General features: G+C 45.6%; 3 protein-coding genes across 5 annotated transcripts; 2 read left to right on the top strand and 1 right to left on the bottom strand.

The window, feature by feature from the left end:
- Positions 1 to 136: 136 nt before the first annotated feature.
- On the top strand, positions 137 to 5,397 carry calhm1b (calcium homeostasis modulator 1b). Its single transcript, XM_011613038.2, has 3 exons — positions 137 to 743; positions 1,126 to 1,714; positions 2,412 to 5,397. The coding sequence occupies exons 2-3, from the start codon at positions 1,169 to 1,171 to the stop codon at positions 2,919 to 2,921; spliced, it is 1,056 nt and encodes a 351-aa protein (XP_011611340.1). The 5' UTR covers positions 137 to 743; positions 1,126 to 1,168; the 3' UTR covers positions 2,922 to 5,397.
- Positions 4,888 to 11,135, top strand: LOC101068858 (RING finger protein 122). Its single transcript, XM_003972494.3, has 8 exons — positions 4,888 to 5,042; positions 5,126 to 5,525; positions 5,681 to 6,049; positions 7,602 to 7,755; positions 8,028 to 8,070; positions 9,066 to 9,107; positions 9,787 to 9,869; positions 10,283 to 11,135. The coding sequence occupies exons 3-8, from the start codon at positions 6,025 to 6,027 to the stop codon at positions 10,401 to 10,403; spliced, it is 468 nt and encodes a 155-aa protein (XP_003972543.2). The 5' UTR covers positions 4,888 to 5,042; positions 5,126 to 5,525; positions 5,681 to 6,024; the 3' UTR covers positions 10,404 to 11,135.
- On the bottom strand, positions 11,128 to 21,147 carry pdcd11 (programmed cell death 11). Of its 3 annotated transcripts, none has more exons than XM_029851433.1 (35): positions 20,885 to 21,147; positions 20,626 to 20,772; positions 20,311 to 20,475; positions 20,012 to 20,173; positions 19,822 to 19,933; positions 19,566 to 19,741; positions 19,355 to 19,462; positions 19,045 to 19,257; positions 18,843 to 18,967; positions 18,705 to 18,765; positions 18,404 to 18,550; positions 18,046 to 18,297; positions 17,815 to 17,940; positions 17,546 to 17,740; positions 17,263 to 17,433; positions 16,977 to 17,190; positions 16,716 to 16,865; positions 16,467 to 16,579; positions 15,910 to 16,391; positions 15,703 to 15,765; positions 15,525 to 15,621; positions 15,314 to 15,403; positions 14,700 to 14,802; positions 14,325 to 14,502; positions 14,170 to 14,226; positions 13,967 to 14,086; positions 13,763 to 13,885; positions 13,445 to 13,616; positions 13,197 to 13,328; positions 12,980 to 13,126; positions 12,638 to 12,888; positions 12,276 to 12,444; positions 12,001 to 12,154; positions 11,691 to 11,856; positions 11,128 to 11,605 (listed from the first exon to the last, which is right to left on the bottom strand). In XM_029851433.1, exons 1-35 carry the CDS (start codon positions 20,984 to 20,986, stop codon positions 11,434 to 11,436), a joined length of 5,415 nt encoding a protein of 1,804 aa, XP_029707293.1. In that variant the 5' UTR covers positions 20,987 to 21,147; the 3' UTR covers positions 11,128 to 11,433. The 3 variants fall into 3 exon arrangements, with proteins under 3 accessions (XP_029707293.1, XP_029707294.1, XP_029707295.1); XM_029851434.1 differs by having other exon boundaries at positions 12,980 to 13,123; XM_029851435.1 differs by having other exon boundaries at positions 17,824 to 17,940.
- Between the last annotated feature and the right edge of the window lies 1 nt (position 21,148).

Here is a 21,148-nt window from a genome sequence, read left to right as displayed (position 1 = left end):
TTCACACTGAATAATTTACTGGCAGGATATCATGGTGCCAGAGCCAGCAAAAGTCCACATACTGTACTACTGAATGGGTAGAAACAAGGTGGAAAATAGTTTGAACAGTCAAACAAAGCCCATTTCTTTTCTCTCCTTGTGGGCTTCTAACTGGTTTGTCGAGCTCTGCCTCTTTTGTAGACTGGTTACAGTGGTGTACAAACACTCTTTGCTCTGTTCTAAGATTAAATTATTATTAATACATGTGAGGGCTGCTCTGCATTATTTGTCCAACTTTATGGGATGGAAATAGCTTCACCCTTCACCTCTTGGGCAACAACCAAATTTTGCAGCCAATGCCGCACACGTTTGACTAGCTTGAGGTTACTTTTGCATGTCCACAGAGGTGTGGCTACAGAGGGAAGAACGCTTGATCACAAAGGTTCAGACCAGAGGAGAACTTGTCAATGGTTAGATGTTATTAGGAATGTCAGGAAGGCGTGAGTGAGCGCCGCTGCGTTTGCTTCCCAGAACGCGACGGCCCGAAAACCTTCTGTTGTGTCACGCTGAACAAAAGTGAAGGGAGGGGCGTGATGACAGACGGCGTGGTCAGGTCTGAACATCAGCGCAGAGCTCCAGAATCACCCTTCAGTCAGGTGGAGGAGCAACAATGGCTGATAATGCCACCGAGAACTGCGCCTCATCTACTCTGGACCTCATCCTTCTCTGATTTTCACTTTTATTCCCCACTATTAAGAAAATAGGTAAGTCTGACAGCTTGACTATAGGGTCTGTGTGCCTGCCTGTCTGTCTCTCTGTCTGTCTCTCTGTCTGCCTGCCTGTCTGCCTGTCTGTCTCTCTGTCTGCCTGCCTGCCTGTCTGTCTGTCTGTCTCTCTGTCTGACTGTCTATTCATGCCTGTTTGCTTATTACCTATTCAGTGTCACTATCACATCTAATGTGACTGCTGGATTTTGTAAAGAATAAATCATCATTTGACAGTGATTAATGTTATATTTAATTACATTTTCTAGGGGATGTGATTAGAAAGTCAAGCAGGAGATGGTCCTTACTGAACTTTTTAAACAGTTTGCCCAATTTCTCTCTGCCTTACATAAAAAAATGATCCACTGTGTTCTTTTCACAGGTTAAATTCCCTCTCACCTGCATATCCTCCACAATCACCCAACATGGATAAGTTTCGGATGATGTTCCAGTTCCTCCAGTCCAACCAGGAATCTTTTATGAATGGGATTTGTGGTATTATGGCTCTGGCTAGCGCACAGATGTACTCGGCCTTTGAGTTTAGCTGTCCCTGTATGCCAGAATATAACTACTCCTATGGGATCGGACTGCTTATTATTCCACCTATATGGTTCTTTATGTTGGGGTTCGTACTAAACAACAACGTGTCAGTGCTGGCGGAAGAGTGGCACAGGCCCATGGGGAAACGGACAAAGGACACGTCTGTCCTCCGCTACATGTTTTGTTCTATCACGCAGAGGTCCTTAATAGCTCCGGCCGTTTGGGTCTCAGTCACTCTGATGGACGGGAAGAGCTTCGTCTGTGCTTTTAGCATCAACCTGGATATCGACAGGTTCGGGAACGCCACTCTCTGGAAGGAAATGTCAGAGACGGAGAGGATCAGGCTGCTGGCAAAGATACCTTGCAAAGATCTCATTGTGAACCAGGAAATAAGAGTGGCAGCATCACAGTACATCAAGTGTATTTCACAGGTAATTTGAATTTCCTGTAAGGGTGAGAGGCTGATTGATGTGATTTACATGGTAGTTTCATACCAGGTCGTGGGTGGGAGGTTTTAGGTTGCCAACAAGGTTGCCAAACCCTCAGCAACACCATCCCGTGGGACGTACAGCTATAGTCTGATGAAGATCCTGTCCACAAAGTTGCTTTTACGCTCTATGTTTTCAGTATTTTTGAAATCTCAGAACCGTGCAGGGATTGATCAGCGCGATCCAACGCTGGGATACTTTCAAAAGGCAGTTTTCATCTTAGAAAATATGATGACAAAGCAAATCTAAATGTTCTGTTGAGTTATATTTTCCCATCCGGCTCCAGCTTTGCATTTAAAGCTGATCCCCCCCCCCTCCACCCCATCTTATTAGAGGAAAAGATAAGCTCACAAATGTATTATTCATGGTACTGGGACCTATTTCAACACATCCAGGAACACCCACACACTTATTTGGATCTTTGATCAGCCGAAGGGCAATTACACAGCCTTAAAACTAAGGTCTCTGAAAGGTCTGTTGGTGTTCTGGGGTTTTTTAATGAGCTGTGAAGCTGACAAGAAGCTCCGAGATCATGTTTCAATCACAGTTGCAGAGGCAATTTCAGCGTTATTAAGATTTACAACTGCTTCTAATTTTTAAGGAACACAATATAGCTGCTCTATATGTTTATATTTTACAGGCCTGTGGATGGACGTTTCTGCTCCTGATGACTTTCGCCGCCTTCCTGATCCGTGCCATTCGACCCTGCTTCACACAAGCCGCCTTCCTCAAGACCAAATACTGGTCTCACTACATCGACATCGAGCGCAAGATGTTTGATGAGACCTGCAAGGAGCACGCCAAGAGTTTTGCCAAGGTGTGCATCCACCAGTACTTCGAGAACATCAGCGGGGAGATGCGCAGCTTCCATCACAATCGCTCCGGTAAGGACGAGAGCGACGACGAAGACGACCACAAGAGGAGCGATGAGGAAAAGCTCCTCGGCATCAGGGCCCAGGATGATATGAATAAAGTTTTATGGAACTGGCACTCCTGTAAGCCGGCTCTGGCTCTGAGAAAGGACCAAACGGACGTTGGAAAGAATGGCAAGGTGAACGGAGAGATCAACGGTGCCGTGAATGGGCCCGTGAATGGACACACCCATGGTACGGAGAAAAGGGAATGGGCAGTGTATTATAGTAAAGTCTGAAGAGATCAAGGCACAGCTCCCGTCATTCAAGAGTTTCAGGGGTGAAACACAAAGATAACTTGAGATTTTCTAACTTGTTGGCATGTCTGGATGTGCAACATCCAATCACCATCAGTCCATTGCAAGGGCAGCGCAATGTTAAATAATTGTGACATTCACACAAAAGAAGCTTATTTGATAGTCCCAGTGTAATGGTACCATGTGTTGATTAGTTTTAATGTATTTATGACATGGAAGAGATGTTACGGGACCATGGAAACGAGCTCTTAATGATAATGTGAGGCACCCAGAAGAGGAAACCAAAAATACCTGCTGTGTTTTTTTAAGTGACTTATTATGACTTGTTTTTTTAACCAAAACAAAGTTATATTTGCATCCATTAAACACAGTTATGCTAGCTGACGTAAACTGAATTTACAGTGCTCCAACACATGATACAGTTTACAATTATGCTCCAACTACCACTTACGCACAATGAGATAAAGTAACAGTCGCGGGGTCTGGGGCCCAGGCTGTTGGATACCGGTGCTATCGGTTTCCCAGGTCATCTGAAACTGATACATTTGGGTTGCTAGTGGATCTGAGCCACCGACCCCCAGTCAGCGTGGCCAGACATCTTCAATTGCCGCCTTTAATGGGTTTGATATCTGCCTCCTGAGCTTCCTCTTAGCATTTGCACTTTACAGGCAGATTTGGGCTTACAATCTTAGAATATGATTTATGTAAAAACAAAAGGTTTTGGCAGCCAAAGAAATTTGCATGTCATTTGGAAAACAAGGTCGGCATTTGCATTCCTCTTTTTCTATCTCGGTGCTCAGTTTTGTCCATGGAAGTGAAAGGAATTGCGTGTCAACAGATCAGCACCTGGAAAAATAAGATATCTATATATCTATATCGAGGTATTTGCAAGTATCCGCTGATGGATATTTCCCAGGAAAGGAGTATCAGGCACAGAGTTCAGCGACTGTCGAGACCCCGTTCAGAAAATGGCACCATTTGATTGTGAAGCAGAACAGATCGCAATAGATGGACACCAGCCCAAGCTGTTATCACAATTCCAATAAAACACGGAGATGCTATCTTGTTAGCATGTTAGCTCCTGAGACCCTCCACACACGGGGCATTAAAGGGAGTGTTTACTCGGGCGATCCAGCTTTTCCTCAGTATTCAGCAGCGGTGACATCACTACAACGTGGGAGGGGGGGTAAATGAGTATGGCACGGGTCCCACTGAAGCCTCTCCAACTCCCCCTCCCTCCCCCCCTGGGGGATTGGTGGGGCAGCACTCCCCTTGACCGTGTCACCCCCTCACACTAGCCCAGCAGCTGTTCTCTCCCTCACTGAACGGGCTGCTGCTGCTGCTGTGTGTGTGTGTGTGTGTGTGTGTGTGAGGGGGTGGTGGGGGGAGTCTGGGCCATTTTCTCTTTTGCTCTACCACATTTTCCATTAGTCAGATTTCCTTTCATGTCAGTTCTTTCTTCGGATCTCTTTGTCCCCCTCTCAGACACAAACACACAGACAGACACACACAAACACTCCTTTTCCCATCTACCTGCCTCACACTTCCTCGGAGCGAGGGACACGGCATTTATATTTAGATGAGTCAAATCAAACGTAAGGAGAAAACAGCCTCAGCTCTAAAAATACAGTGAATGGAGGACAGGGTGCAGGAGGCTCCTTTTCTGACCTCCACTTCACACAGACGGCTCTGTTTTGGTTGTCAGGACATCAGTGTTGCGCATGCTACCGACCAAGACCTCCCTTGACTTTGCTGCAAATGTTTCTCTTGTCTCCCTCTCTCCCTCCCTCCCTCCCTCCCTCACACACTCGCACAGACACACACTCAGACGAGCATGCTAGCAGGCGCCCCATTCGCCGGCGCCTGGCTCATTCTGCCGTCCTTCTGTCTGTGGATTGGAGGACGTGGGCAGCGAAGGAGGGCTGATGGAGAGGAGAGTTGCGAGGCAAAACGGCTGGTCACATGAGCAGAGATCTGTTTACAAACCCAAGGCAGAGCAGAGCAAGGGAGGAAGGGAAAAAGCAAAACTGCAGCTTCTCTCTGAGCACCAGGAAGGAATGGAAGAGGAAGCAGGGAAGCCCGTCATCACAAAGCCAGCTGAAGGTGGGACAGGTTACATGCAATATATGCGGACACTCCTGAGCACACACTGCCTTTGTCTCTGATTTTTTTTTTCTCAATTGAAGGAGCAGATGGTTAGCGGGAGAGTAGGATCCCCCCAACGCACACACACTCACACTAACACACACTCAGCAACAAACTACCAAACCCAGCGACAGGACTTGTTGTCAACTGCATGGAGCCATCTCCACTTTGTTTGGGCTTCGGAGGGAAATACATCCTTGCTGTTCACCCTGAGGAGGAATACCCACAGCGAGATCAGGGGTCTGGGAGAGGAGACAACAGAGGGGAGGCGAGCTGGATGAGACTTGTGACAATCCTCTGTTAGAAGAAGCTGCTTTGTGAGGAAAAAGGAAGCACAGATGCCAGACGATTACCTTTGGTGGTCCAGGACTGTCAGTTTTGATGGTGGCCATCAACGAATTCTGTGAGGTGTTGAGAAAGAGGCCCCATCCTGCTGTAAATGTGAGTATTTCCCGTTGCCAAGCAGCCTGTTATTTCTGACTTAGTAAAATTGAGTGGGTTTTTTTCTGAATAACAGCTCTTGAATGACACATGTCACCTCTAATATACAACCATGTCTTCTCATCAAGATTTCTTTGTCTTTCTCTCTCTCTCAGTTGTGATGACATCATTCTCTTTGGGATTCACGAGCACATGAAGCCACCAGTCCTGGTCCAGACCCAGTTCCAAATCTCTCAATCCTTGCACAGGGTGGTTAATCCAGATTTGGGAATGCTGGGCAGCATGGACTGCTGACACAACAAAAGTACACCTCCCAAGGATTTGTGGAGAAAATCTGGAAAAAACCTTAATGGTGCAACACGACCAAACAAAAGGGTGATCCAGCTGCCGCGGAAGGCCTCGCTGTCTGAATCCAGCTCTAACCCTTACTCTTGGCTCCTCTCCAGCCTCTTCCTGACAGGGTTTGAATTCACTGCCACTGACCCGGGAGTGAAATTTCATGCAACTATTCCAATGGTGTAACGGTAAGCTAATCATTTCTCTACGATAAACAGGAGCCTGCTTAACTTATTAACTTATTAACAAAGTGTTTAGCCCCGGGCTGCTGGCGTGTACTTGTGATATAGGAAACCAGTAGGAGGGGCCTCTGCTAAGATGCCCCATTCAAGGTCACATTTGTTTGGCAGTTAAAACATTCTAACCCTAAAACCTCTTTAGATGTGTTCCTGCTTTGTGACGGCCTCGTGATGCTGCAGTGCATCCAGGTCTAGGTAAAGCCGCGCTTCCTATTATGCTTCCCTGGGTCTTCCCAACACTAAATCTCTGTAAATCCCCCAACCCCCCAGCCATTTTAACTTGTCCAACCCCAGGACCCCCTGCAGGGTGCAAGCTGCACTCATTCATTCCCTTGAAAGGGAGACACATGGACATTTGGGGGCTGGCAAAGAGCATCCCAGCTGCAAATTAATAGGGACGCGGGTGGTTCGTGGAAGTGGGGCTTCCTCTGCTTTTGTCTTACCAAATGGTCTTTCAGTCCCCAGAGTGCATCCAATTTAATATACACCCCCACTCCGTGCCACCTGACACACACACATGCAGGCACACACACTGAATACATGCAGACAGACCGACCAGCCCACTGTTCCATCCCCCGATGCATTCACACCCACACACACACACACACACACACGCGCGCGCGCGCTGGTGGAGTCTGGTGAACAGATGGCAGTTTGGCAGAAGTGCTGTCTGTCCACCATGTTTGTCTTATTTACAACCAATTAACGTTGAGTCCTATGAGCTCTTCAGTTGCCAACACAGCACCAGTCACATCCCCCTGGACACACATCCAAACAAAACAGCAAGTAGTTATGTGCGTCTATTTGTGTGCGCGCTCACATTTGGAACATATTAAGAACCAAAATTCTCATTTTACTGGCAAATTCGGGTCATTTTGCTGGGCCCCACAACTTCAAATGACTGTTTCAATGGTTAAGATGTGAGTTTAAAGTTAGAATTGGGTTTTGGTTAAAGTTATGGTAAGGGGTTATGGAGTTAGGATGGTTAAAGTTTGAGTGGGGAGCTGTGTAGTGTAGTACGTCTATGAAAGTCTCTGCAAAGATAGAAATGTCTTTGTGTGTGTGTGTGTGTGTGTGTGTGTGTGTGTGTGTGTGTGTGTGTGTGTGTGTGTGTGTGTGTGTGTGTGTGTGTGTTCAGTTCAGCAGTATATACACTGATCAAGAGAATCTGTCTCCTGAATTGTTACATATAGTTTTCCACCAACTTAAGTTTCTAAGTTTACAATCTGGAGTTGCTCTAGAAGAATTTTGCAGATTTGGTCGTAGTACTGGAAACAATAAAACCACAACTTGGTTTCAGTGGGCCTCTAATTTGACAAGAATGCTGTTTAAAAGAACTGGAAATAAAACACAGGCTCATCCAAATAAAATAAAAAAGAATCCGAGGTTAACCCTTAAGAATGGATGCAAGATGTATGAAATTATACAGGGAGCGGTTTATCTGGCAAACAGCTCCGAGAAGTGATGGCTAACGCTGCATTCTGCCAATTCTTCCTGCTAGGATGCCTGTGTGCTTCACCTTCTTGGCGCTCGGAACACTACTGCAGCATGACGTCTGACATCTATCACCTTCCGCTCAATGTGTATGTCATTGTGCTGGGCATCGGCCTCTTTGTGTTCATGCTCAGCCTCATCTTCTGCTGTTACCTTTTCAGGTAGGTGAAGAGAAGCCGGAGCACGCTGCTCCAAACATCTTTGCGTTTACTATCCGATATCGTCACCGGTGCTTTTGCAACGTGTAAAACCTTTAACTGACAAGTTGTTGGGTTTGTTTTCTTGTTTGTCACATGCCAATAAGCAATCGGACATTCTGAGAACCTGTGCAGACAGTATCAAGTCAGGCAGCGAAGCATAGCGCGTCATTTTTACCGCTCCTACCTCGGCAGTCATTCCAGCAGTACAGACGCTGTCCGTCTGCCTTTTGCAGGTTGAAGCAACAAGGAACGCGGGAGCAGTTCAGCTATAATGAGGTATGTCGGCGCAGATGTCGCTCTGGGTGAACATGTAACACCAGCTTCAGAGTCAGGTTATAAATACTACTATAGTATTTCGCACTGTTACAGTCAACTGTGAAACCTGACACCAGCCTTTACAGATGACCTTGCCTCCATGTGCCATCACCTGCGCTCTCATTCAAAACCATTAGCCCGGTGGCTACGGGCGTGATGCAAGGCCGCTGACATCGTTTTCAGGTTCTGTGAAGGTTGACCCAACACTGCAACCAGGGCCGCCTGTGGTCAGATTTACTCACGAGGCCCCACTAACACAATGAACCATAAGAGAGCCTCCAGCAAGGTTAAAATGGTCTAAATACAAATTCTGTGTGTTAAGGTTCTCTGGTTCTCTATTTAGAGCCCACATTGGGGTGTGTCTCCCATCACCCTCTCTATGGACACTACAAGACCAGCCAGTAATGCCGTCTTTCATATTAAACATGCACGACTGTAGCTGTCGTTTCATACGTGCTGCAGCTGCTGACAGGCAGACGCATACGTGGAGCACCACAGCATCTCCTCAACAGATCTGTCAGGCGGTCTAATCAGCGCCGCATCTAAAATTGACGCTTTTGTAGGAAAAACAGCCACATACGGAGAATGGGAACACAATCTTCTCGATCTTTGCTTCTGTCTGAAGTCAGTTGGTGGGATTTGCCCACGAGGCCGCTAAAACCCAAAGGTCAGGTCCCAAGATGCTCTCACACTGTTGAGCAACCCTCAGGCGGTGCAGTAATGCGACAGACCCGAGAGCCCCTTCCTCTCACCTCTTCTTTGTTCAGTAACATGATGTCAGTGTCACTGATGCGGGCGACCCCCCCCCCCCCACACACACACGACTGTGACACAGTGAAACACACCTCGGCTCCACCTTTATCTACTTGTACAAGATTAGAATTGTGTTTATGTCCAGCATGTCTGCCAAGATAGCTACTGACAAGCTTCATGTCTTCTTCTTGTCCAACTCCCAGGTGGTGCTGAAGGGAGCGAGCAAGAAACTCAGCCTCCTTGGAGTAAGTGTCTGCTTTTACACACCATTCCTGCTCAATCATGCACAGCACAAAGGCCAGCGGGCCGGCTCTGATTGTCCCGTAACCAACTGGGAGGGTTTGGTCGGTCAAATCATCCAATTTCTGCTGTCAGACACAATGGAAAGGTGGTTGTGTATCTGAAATGAAGTCATTTGACATGTCACTGTAACATGGCCACTAATGGAATTTGTGTCCCCAGTGATACAGGATTTTTTCTTTTATTGCTAAAACAGCTTTTTCAAAACACCAATAATTTGAACCTAAAAGGAGACCTAGTAATAAAACATTTATTTCCATTATGTTATTCCAAAATGGTGGACTGCTGGGGAAGTGTGCTGAAACTACTTCACACCATGGACACACACACACACACACACACACACACACACGCACACACACACACACACACACACACACACACACACACACACACACACTCTCTCTCTCTCTCTCTTTGTGAGGACTTTCATTGCTAAAATACCTTCTCCAGCCCTTTTACCTTGCCATCACCACTAAACGTCAAATCCTAACCTTAATGCTGAGGCCACATCCAAACAGTCAAACAGTCTTTTGAAGTTGTGAGGACCAGCAAAACTGCCCTCACTTTGTTAGTGAAATGTAAAAGGACCCGCACGTATTAATTGCAAATGTGTCCTTGCAGCAAACCTGCGCCGTGTGTCTGGAGGAATTCCGAACCAGAGACGAGCTGGGAGTTTGTCCGTGCTCGCATGCATTTCACAAGAAGTAAGTTTAAAACAGTCTGTTTTCTTTGTAGCACCTATAATATGCAAGTGTCATACTGGCCTCAAGTCTATGTTGCCACTGAAAGATTTAAATTTACAATAATTACCTAATGAAGTATTATTGTTGGGGTCCACAGTGAAGACGCACCCACACCAGACTTAGAACCATTCATGTTTCACGCTTAAAGAATTCCAGCCAATCAGAATTGCCAGCTATAATAACAGCAAAATCAAGGACATAAACGTGCAAATATGGGTGGTGCGGAATCTGGAAACCATTTAAAACCACGTTAATTTTAGCGAGTCGTAGCTCTGCACAACTATTGTAATAAAAATGCTCTTTGTGAGGCAGCTGTACATGTTAATGTAATCTCAAAAGTTCACTGACTCCATTTCCACCACCACTCCCATCAGGTGCCTGCTTAAGTGGCTGGAAATCCGCAGCGTGTGTCCCATGTGCAACAAACCTATCCTTCGACTCCACACAGACGCTCCCCAGGGTGCCGAGGGTCTGATGGACCCAGAGGAGGTGTGAGGCTACTGGCTGTACATCTGTACATCTTCTACAGAAACCACAAACTAAACACACTAGGAATGATGGACAACGACCTATAAGAAGAACCTCTTCTCATAGGAAATGTTAATAAAGATCCCATGTGGCGGCCCACATTAGCAAGCGTCGGGCGGCGCGTCTCTGTGGGATTTGGACGACAGCACCAAAATGATTTGGTCACATCAACCAGGGTGGATGGAGAGTATGTTTTCATTAAAAATGCTCTTAGTTCTGCTTCCTCATGGCACGGATCACCAAACACGAAGGCGGTACATCGCCGCCACCATCGCTGAGTGAGTCGCGCAGCAGTGCCAGAGGCCAACAGCTTTGAGCAGGATGTCCGTGTATCGTATGGATACCTCTAATCTCTCAGGGGTGTTGCCATTACAGCCAGCACAAACCGCCTCAGTCGGACTAAAACCCTGCATCGCACATGCATCTCCAGTGCTGCCGATTCTGTAGGCGAAATGCTCCAGGGGTCAGTAGAGGGTCACGATCACTGGCTGAATCCAAGACCAGCAAGATTAGATCCTAATGATTTAAGTAGGAATTATAACTGATTGTGTCCCAGGCCCTTTCCTTCAACAGAAAAAGACAAAAGTGGCTGGTTTGGAAAAATCATCTTGCCTGTATGTATTTAATGTAAACATGTCCCTCTATATTGTTATTTTGTATTTGTTGCTTTTAAATAAAATGTCACGTAATGTATTGTAATGGGGTTGCGTTTATTGGAAGGCCAACTACATGAATACAAAATCCCCTGTAAAAAGACGTTTTAATATATTCCTGTAAAATACAGTATTTTAAACTGTTACTGATAACACTCTTTTTTAAATCAGTCATATATGGTAATTACAACCCACTTCTGGTTTGTAATGCAACAACATGGCGTTGAGCCTACGTTATGGGTCAAAGGTCATGTCCACAACAATCTTTTTAAAAAAAGCTAAATTACAAAAGCCTGTGAGTGACGGGCAGTTGTCCGCATGTGTTGGAGATGTGGATCTGGTCATCATTTGGAAGCTTCAACGCCCTTGGATTCGACAAACTCCACGGCCTTCTCTTTGACCGCCTGGACGCTCTGCGGGGTGCCGTGCTTCTTCTCGTACTCCAGGTAGCGCTTGAAGAAGAATTTGATCTTTTTCACCGAAACACTCAAATGGATCACGCGATCAAAAAGCTCCCTGCAAGATACAAGTGGTCATATTTTAAAATTAGTTTATGATATCCAGTATTGCAGCTATTTACAGAGAGGCAACGTGGGCTCACCTGACATCCTTCTGTGACCCATGTTTAATCATAAGATCAATAAAGACGGACCACAGGTCTGTGCGTTTTGGGTAGCTTGTCAGGACTTTGTCAAACATGGTGCGACCTCGCTCCGCATCGCCGTACCGGAACTCCAGCTGAGCAAACTTTGCGATCACATCTACACCTGAAAATGGGAACAGGACGACACAGGAGGGTTAAAACCTTTGACCAGAAACTGCACATTCAGAATACTGAATAAAGAACAGACTGCTTCAGAAAATCCCACAACAATAATATGCCCTGCACTGACGTGGATGAGCCATCTTACTTTCTTTTGAAGGCATGCTCTTTAGCGCCCTCTGCAGGAGAGAGTTGGCAGCGTCACTTTGACCCCGCTGAAGAAGGAACGTGCCGTAACTTAGCCACACGGCCTTATGCTGACGGAAGCGCTTCACCATCGTCTTATACAGGCTCTCTGCCTCCTGCAAGAATGATAATTAAAATAACCAACACATCAACAGCCACCAGTGGCTGCAGAACCCAATACACCAATCCCAGGAGTGCACACCCAACAACCAGTGACATCAAATTAGCAGGTCGAACCTTCATCTTCTCAGACTTTGTGTAGATGTCGGCCAGCTGCTGGTACACAGGCATGGGCTCGCAGAACTGCAGTGCCCGCTCAAACACCTTCTTTAGGCTCTCCTCGGTGCCATACATGTTCTCCAGGTTCAACAGGGCCACCCACACGTTTAGCTTTTCCTGCTCTTCTCTGGAAGCAACATAAGACAAAAAGATCTTCCATCATCTATGATACTACTGATGAGCTCTTATTCTGAATAAAAAATCCTTTTTAAATCGGTAAAAATAACATTTTTAACTGAAATCATGTGGCCCCTATTTATCAATTCAAAGAGATATGCTGTTAGACATGTTTGTTAGGTCGCTCGAATGATTCAACTCACCTGAAGGAGATGGTTTTGAGGGCCCTCTCTGCCACCGCACGGGCCTGCTCAATCTGGGTGGCCTGTAGATGATGGGCCATGTACTGGAGCCACAGCAGGGAGCTGTTGGGGGAAGCGAGCAACAAACGCTCAAATGCGGCTGCGTCCTCGGGCTGCAGGCTGGGATCCATCAGCTCGGCCTCCCGCTGCATCAGGGCCTTCTCTGCCGCCTTCTTCCCCTGCTCAAGCTCGTGGCGAGACTTCTTCTGGGCCTGACAGATGGTAGAAATAGAAAAAGTCCAATCAGTAAACGCATCAAAGATGATGAAATGTGTCTCAACACAATGGTTCTATCTGCTTCACCTTGTTACTTTTGTCAGGTTCCTCTTCGTCGCTGGACTCGCTCTCCTGCACTGCGGATAGGGGCTTGAGGGAATTCAGTCCCACGTCCCAGGAGAAGCCTGCTGCTACCTGCAGCCTGGACAGCCCCGCAGAGCTCTGCGTCTCCTGCTGGGAGAAATGAATTCTATTTTCCAGATTCTGGAGGATGAAATTAGTTAAAGTGGAGGAAAAAACTGACTTTTATGGATCCAGACTGTGGTTTTTTAGCGTCATCGTCATCATCATCATCATCCTCCTCTCTGAAGTACACCTCTACTCCACTGTCGTTGCCATCCGCCTTTGATTTCTTCTTTTTCTTTTTCTTTGAGACCTGAAAACAATCGAGCAAGACATTTAATCACATTTGGAAATAAAAGAAAATGTCGATGCGTTGACCGTGCTTGAACACAGAACACAAGAGTGAACGTCAAGAAGACTGTGGGTCACCTGTTCACTTTCAGAGAGCTTGCGCTTGTTGTTCCTCTTCTGCACCTCACATTTCGTTTTCTCCTCTTCAAATAGATGGAGGGGCAGACCGAGAGACTCTGGAAGCACATCTGACTTCCCAGTGTCCTTGGGAAGCAGAGAGAGACTCACCGACTCCTCCTCCGTGTCAATACTGAGGACAAAAACAGAGGTGAATACAAAAAATAATGTTGCCCAGAAAATGGATTCAGCAAACAAGTACTGACATGTCTTTAAAATGACAGGTTCTTCCCATGAGTCTAACAATTTCTGGGTTTTCTAATCAGAGGGCTTTTGTACCTGAGGATCTTGGTGGTGATCAGCGTGCTGGGAGGGAGGTGCTCAGAGAGGATCTTGTGGTTGTTGCAGACGTATTTTGTGGAGTGGTGAAGCTCCGTTCTTCCCACGATGCTCCTTGACAGCCTGAAAAATCAAAATAATTGTAAGTTCATATAAACAAAAGTAACAAGACATGAATTGAACAGCTCAAAACAAATGTCTGACCTGATGAAGATCCCACACTTTTCTACAGATTTGATGTAGCCTCTGATGATTTGGCCTTCCTTTAATTCATCTACAGACAAAATTTCCGGGTCCTTCACTGTCTTGGCCTCTGCATTCAGCCTAAAAGAGCAACATTTTGGTCAAAACCAGAGACGCGTATCCTGTGACTGTGTTAAGTTATCACACAAGAAGCCGTCTCAAACCTCGATGGACGTAAAGACAACTGCCACTTGCCATTGTTATTCCCAAGAAGGAAAAACCTGAAGCAAAGAAGACACTCTTGAAACATATATCAAGACTGAGTTTAGAAATGTACTTACTGAACGTATATCGTTTAATTAAAGTTAAAAATACCAACCTGAGTATCTGATTTTTGCTGTATCCACCTAAGGGGTTTGGCCTGTAGGCATCAGCCAGGTCAGTGATAGCAACAGTGCCCATGCCACCGAAGGGAAGTTTGACCAGAAGGCCTTTTTGAGGGTCAATATTTACCACCATTCCAAGAGTAACGGCACCCTTTTCCAGCTTAGTTACACCTAAAACACAAGGAAGGAAAGGGCAACTGTCAACTGAGACAGCTTCTTCAGGCTTGACCCACCTCCAGATATGCAGAATGTGTAGCATTGATGGGCTCAGACTTTGAATCCACAGTGAGTGATTGAAGGACAAAGCATTGGAAAGAAAATCAGCAGCAGACATTTCAAAAAAAGCAAACTACAAAGTCTTCTCCCACCTGTGAGCGACAGGATGAAGCGCTGAGGTTTGGTGCTCCTTTCTACCACTTTGGCATATACTGCCTGACCCACCTTAAACACGCTTTCTGGGTGGGTGGCATTCTGGAAATGAGCAGAATTTACACATCACTTTACAATCAGGATGGGCGGATGATTTTTAGTTTTACAAACACGCCGGCACGTCTAAATCATGTTGCTGATTTACAATGACAAAGCAGGAAGACGCCGCCTTGATTGGTCTCTTTTAATGTGTGTCCAAGTGCAGACTCCAATTTACCAGGTTTTAACTACATTAAAAGGCCAAGTAAAAACAGACTTGTAAATAATTTGCCCATGCTTTTTCCTGAATTGTGTCAAATGTGGTGTGTGTTGCAGGAAGAAACCGTAAACGGTCCAATGGCGACATAATAAAGGTTGAAGTAGTAACAAAAGTGCTGTAAATCCACACAAACTGTGGAGCTTTTCTCTGGAAGAAGCTGACGAAGACATTGAATCAAAAATGCACTGCTTAATAGTTGTAACTAGCTTTGTTGTTTGTTACATTTGCACATAGATTTTCATGGGATTTCCGGTGTGTTAATACAGTGTGCATGTTCACACAGTTTAAACTTACTCTTGGATTGGTGACCATGGCCAACAGCTCAACCGTCCCAGTAACACCGGGATGAGTGGTGACTTCCAACACCTTCCTGTCAGGGTGAAACTGGCAGAAACACACAAGGAGACACACAATCTGTCAACAGCAGTTTTAAATACTTCCCCCAAGATAGATGAAATTATGAAATAATTATACAGGCTACAACATTCTTGCTTCTTAATCATACCTTTGATACAAAGCATGTGATTTCTTCCCCAACTTTGTAGCTGTTAAGGTGTTCTTTAATCGAAACCGATTTGAGGGCCACACTTTTGTCCAGTTTGCTGCAAATATAAACATTTTAAGTGACAGCAGCTTGCTTTTTCTGATAATATCCACCATATTAAACATCATCACACACTAACCTGGGTATTAGAGTGAGGTCCAAAATAGTGTATTTAAAATTTGGATGAGAGAATGGCAACAATCTGAAACAAAATAATTCCTATTAGCTTTTGAATTAGGAAAATATAATAAATAGTGATTGCGTACATTAGGATAATGGTTGTTAATGACAGAAGAAAATGAAAATAGCAAAATTAGAATGACGATTTAAAAAAAAAAAAAATTACCTGTGACTGGAGGCCTCCCGTCCTCCAATGACCCTCGCGGTTACCGTACTGCCGACTTTAACTGAAAGTGTGGGGAGGAATCCCTGGCACAAATCTTTGGGATCCATGACCTCAGACACGTGCACAGTGCCAGTGCTTCCGTCCTCTAAGGTGACCTGAATGAGGGTCGGCTTCACTGACTTCACTTTAGCCTGCACGACTTCACCAAAGCAACAGCCCTTCTGGCTGGCTGAGGGCACGTTCTGGCGCTTTGGAGCGCTGCGCTCCCAGGCCACTAGGGGGAGCCCATGTGCCTTCTCACAGCTGGCTTCTATGAGCTCCACCGTCAAACTCATCCCCAGCTTCAGCTCCTGGATGTCTGTGTGGTTCAGGTGGCTGCTGGTCTGGATCACAGTCAGATGTGCTGTATTATCCAGGAAGATGACGGCAAAGTCTTGGTTGATGTGCTCCACAGTCGCTGTGTATTTGGATCCTTCATTCAACTGTTTAAAAAAATAAAAGCGCTGAAAGAAGATGCCAATTTATACATCAAAAACAGTAACGGTTGTAAAACTCACGGATCTCTTCTTCCCCAAAAGCCTGGATAGGATGGACACGTGGACACATGTGGACAGAAGGTCAATATGGAGGATGACTGCCGTAACTTTCTGTCCTGGAACCAAATTCATACCTGGCAAGACGTGAGATGTTGTGGTGTTTAATTCATAGAATACACAGCGTACATTTTGACAAGCAGACGCACTGTTTACTTGATCAGTGTTTCATATTATTCTACAGGTGTGTGACTGTGAGGACACGCAACATACCCGTGACGTGGTGCTTAGACGCCTGTATGGTTGCGCCGTGCAGCTCGTCAGACACAAACGTGGCGCCGTTGTCTGTTGCAGTGTTTACAGTCAGTTTCAGCCTCTGGCCGACAGACAGTGCAGCCAGCTGCTGGCGAAGCTCGCTGTCATCTGATGGTAAAGACATTAATGGTTAGGTGCCATAAACAGCCTCTAAATGAAGATTTAAATGCCTTGGGTGGGTAGGTAGAATTTTACTGAAACAAGTTATGGTTATTGCACCTCTTGCTAACGACATCTCAGTCATGGCTTTCCTCTCCTGAAGCCCATTAATCAGTCGGGTCAGGACATCCCCCACTGGGGATATGACCTCCGAAATCTTCAGCGTGACCAGGAAACGCCGTTTCTCCTCATCCAGGTTGGTCACCTTGGCAATGACAGTCTGGCCCAGCTGGTAGGTAGTTTTGGTGTCGCTGATGAATCTGTCAGCCATGGCCTGTGAAGAGGAGGTTTATCAATGTAAGAGTAGTAGTGGAGATTTACACCTTTTACAAAATCCTTTACTCACAGATTTGGGTGCAAGGCCAACAAGGCCGTATGGGAACTCTACAAAAACACCATAAGGCATTATGTTCTTGATCCAGCCAAACAGCTGTGTTCCAACTTTAATTTCAGAGAAGTCTTTGGCAGCCACTCCTTCTTCCAGCGACCACCTGATGGTTGGTTTTTTGGTCAGTGTCTTTGAAAGAGTAGCAGCTAAGGAAACCGTTGACCTGCTGATAAAACTGGTAAAACATCAAAGGAAGTAAACATTAACATTTCGCCTGTGATCAGCCTGACGCCAAGGATACGATATTCTGGTGACTCCTATTGATGTAGATGAGGTTTGAGATGCTGTCTCCTTCTTGTAAGCATTCCCACAGCAGCGGGCAGTTGGACAAGTGATCAGAAAGATGCATTGTGGGAAGATATGCACGGATTTCTTCAGGGAGAATGGCTACCTCCAGCCCGTTGGGCATCTTTTTCAGGACCTTAGCTTCCAGCTTCTATGTCACACAAACACAGATGCTTAGGTCAAACATTGTAACGGGGCATGAAAGCACGGTGGTCGTCATCTTACCTCCCCCACCTTGCAGTCAAGCTTGGGTGCAGCGGTTTGCTCTGCAGCTCCCTCCATCACCCCTTTAAAAGACAGCAGCAACTTGGCCTTCTCGCGATCACATTGAAGAACTTTAGTCTTCAAAACCTGACAACAGAAACGGTGAACTCAATTTAGATTTTATTTCCAATCTAAACAAAGAACATTGGGCTCAAACCAATCCGGTATCTGTGCCAAATGTAGGCAACTCACCTGCCCTATATAAAAGAAATCCTTGGGCTGGCTGATGGGCTCTGAACCGAGCTCGCTGAGCGGCACCAGACCTTTGACGTCATTGTAGAAACGAACTATGCAGCCAAAGTCTTTGATGCAGACAATATAACCGTGGGATACGCAGCCGGGGCGAGCATCCGAAATGGTGCGGAACAATGGCAAGGAGCTTTCAACCAGGGCCTTCTTCCTGGTCAGGAAGAGCTTCTTATGTTCCGGCTCTACTGACAGCACCTGTAGAAATATATTCACACAACTGGTTAAATGATCCCGTTATCAGTTGAATCATCCGGAAGAGGTCTTGTCTTTTTTGACCTTAAAAGCAGAGAACAGGACTCACGCGACATTTGACCTTCATGCCCTCCGTATACTTCTTCTCTGGGTTTTTAAGGAGGATGTCGGAGAGGTGCGTTCGTGGTACCAGGCCCTTGATGTGGTCGGCCAGATGCACCACCATGCCATGAGCCAGCAGGACTGTCACTGTCCCCTGGGATAGCAAGACACATTGTGAGACAGGCCAGAAAACCAGGAAGAGACAAGAAAGAGAGAGGAATCAGAGTCAGGTTTGTAAACTTAAGGGTTGATGAAGTACAAAAATGTATATTCGTAAATTTGATTTGAATGACTTTGAATTACGGTACCTCTACGACCTGACCAGCCTGAAGATCATGGTATCTAAAGAAGGGCTTGTCAATCACACTCCTGGAAACAAAACAATGCATTGAATTAGGTCAGCGTAGCTTATCTCATAAATAACAAATATAAATGAGATTACATACTTGCGAAGACTAACAAAATAAATGTTGTCCATCAGGCTAAAATCCAGAATCCTGCAGGTGTGTTCAGGCATGGCCAGTAGTCTGTTTTCATTAAGTTGGGCTTTGGGCTCTCTAAGGTGGTTTTTCTATTAACATGGACATGTCATCATAAAAAAGGTGTTACAACATTATTTAAACACATTTATTCATCGGCTAAACTCACGTGAGCGAAGGCCATGGTTTTGTCTGGCAGTTCCAGTATGGCTCCAGACATGTGGTGAACTGTGGTCATCTTGCAGGACTTCACCACCTCTCCAACGCGGTCATCTCCAGGAGGACACGGGTCAACCCTGATTCCTGGTTGAAGGAGGTAGCTGCGTAGGCTCAGAGCCACCAGACGGGTGGACGGCTCCACGTACAACACGCAGGCACGAACCTGCCAGGAGCAAAACAAAATTTCTTGCTAGTTTCTAATTCAAACCAAGAAAACAAAGTGCTTTTTCAACAATAATAAAAAAGAAAAAGAGCTTAACCTCATCCCCCTCTTTGTAGCTTGATGCCTCTTTTGGCTCCATGTGGAGAAAGTCCACCTGGCCAGTGAAGGAGGACAAGAAGGACACACTCAGTCCATGTTTGGTCACCTGCAATATCAAAACATGAGATCAGAGATTGGTCATGCAAACATAAACGACTGTATTAATGAGGAGTGAAGAGCAGTTCTAAAATAAAGATTGTTTTTTTAACCTTTTTGATTGTAGCGTTAACCAGAAGACCAGGCAGAAGGTTGGTGAGGTTCCATCCCTGAGTTGACCGAATACAGGCCTGACTGCTGTTTAGCTGGCTGACAGAAAGACGGACCACCCGTCCTTCATTTTTTACTGCCTCTACTGTAGATGTCACATACTGACCCACTTTCAGATCTGAACGTAAATAAAAGAATTGTGCTTGAAAAATGAAGCCGGTGCATCCGTTACAACTAGTTTAAAACATTCTCTCTTACCTTCCTGATTGTTAGGTCCCTTTTTCTTAGGCAGGAAGGCGTTAGTTCCTTTGATGCCTATATCTACAATGTAGCCATGGTCCTCCACACTTTCCACGCATCCACTTAAAGCCTGAGATTTCGAAAAGGGAATGAAAAATGTGCCAATCACATCAACCAAAAATGTCATATTTTGTCAATGATTCATTACCATGCCAGCATTCAGAGAGCTTGTAGTGAGAGCCTTGTTGACCAGCTTTGGATTGATTGACAGCTGGATGCTAAGGTTACCTCCTTTGGACGTGTCCAATTTGGCAACTGCACACCTCACTATCATCCCGGGACAAAGGAGGTCTGGCAGTGAACAAATGTCCTGCAGAGACATTTGTGAAAATCAGAAAATCACTTTTGAAAGAATGCGTTCAAAACCGAATGCATCAAATAATCTGATGAGAGTGATTTTATTGACTAATAGGCCCACAATCAGCAGCACAGACTCTTCAGACTTACCTCCATATCAGCTGAATCCAGCTGCTCACTAAGCATCTTTGTATACGAGTCAGAGATGTTTCTGATGCTGAGGAAGCCTTGCAGGCCACAAGGCAGGCTGACTGTCACCTCGAAGTCTGCTACGTCCTTAACACAACCCAGCAACAGCATACCCTCCCTCACATTCTGCAAAATGAAGTGGGGGTATGGTAACACAATCGTAACAGCATCATTTTTCTGTATCCAGCAAGAAATCGTTTAATCTAGTTGCACCGGTTTCCACCTTGCTGTATTTATTTCCTAATAATATATAGGTATTCTTGGCAAATGTATTACCTTGATATGCAAGATTTCCACAATTTTGGCTGATGCGTTCAGAGTCAGGGTTTCCTCTTTTTCTTTGCCTGCTTTAGGTTTCTTGATCTTCTTTCCATCATCTTTTAAAGTCCCCTTCCTTTTTTTCGTTTCTGACTCTTCATTAGACTGAGAAGACAAACAGGGTCACTTGATAAACATGCGCAAGGGGATGGAAACTGCTCTTCTAAACAAAGACTATTTGCAGAAACAGCTAAACAAGAAAGTAAATGGACTGTACCTGGAACAAGTTATCCACATCTGTCCGCTGCGCCACTATTTTACTCGAGGTGGGTTTCGATACTGTCCCCCCACGAGGGAAATCCTCTTCCACTGATGCCATGAGATACCCGTTTTAAATATCTCGCAAAACTGTGCTTTAGTATAATTCAAGAAGCTCAAAGTACTTTAAATGTGTTGCTTCTCGTTCCCAAAACCCCACATGCTGCTCAGGAACACGCCATGTTTACAACCCGGAAGAAAAGTTCCTGGGGGCGTTTGTATC

This window comes from Takifugu rubripes, chromosome 17 (assembly GCF_901000725.2).
Source record: "Takifugu rubripes chromosome 17, fTakRub1.2, whole genome shotgun sequence".
NCBI classification, from domain to species: Eukaryota; Metazoa; Chordata; class Actinopteri; order Tetraodontiformes; family Tetraodontidae; genus Takifugu; species Takifugu rubripes.
The sequence above is the reverse complement of the archived record's forward strand: the minus strand, read 5'-3'. Positions and strand labels throughout refer to the sequence as shown.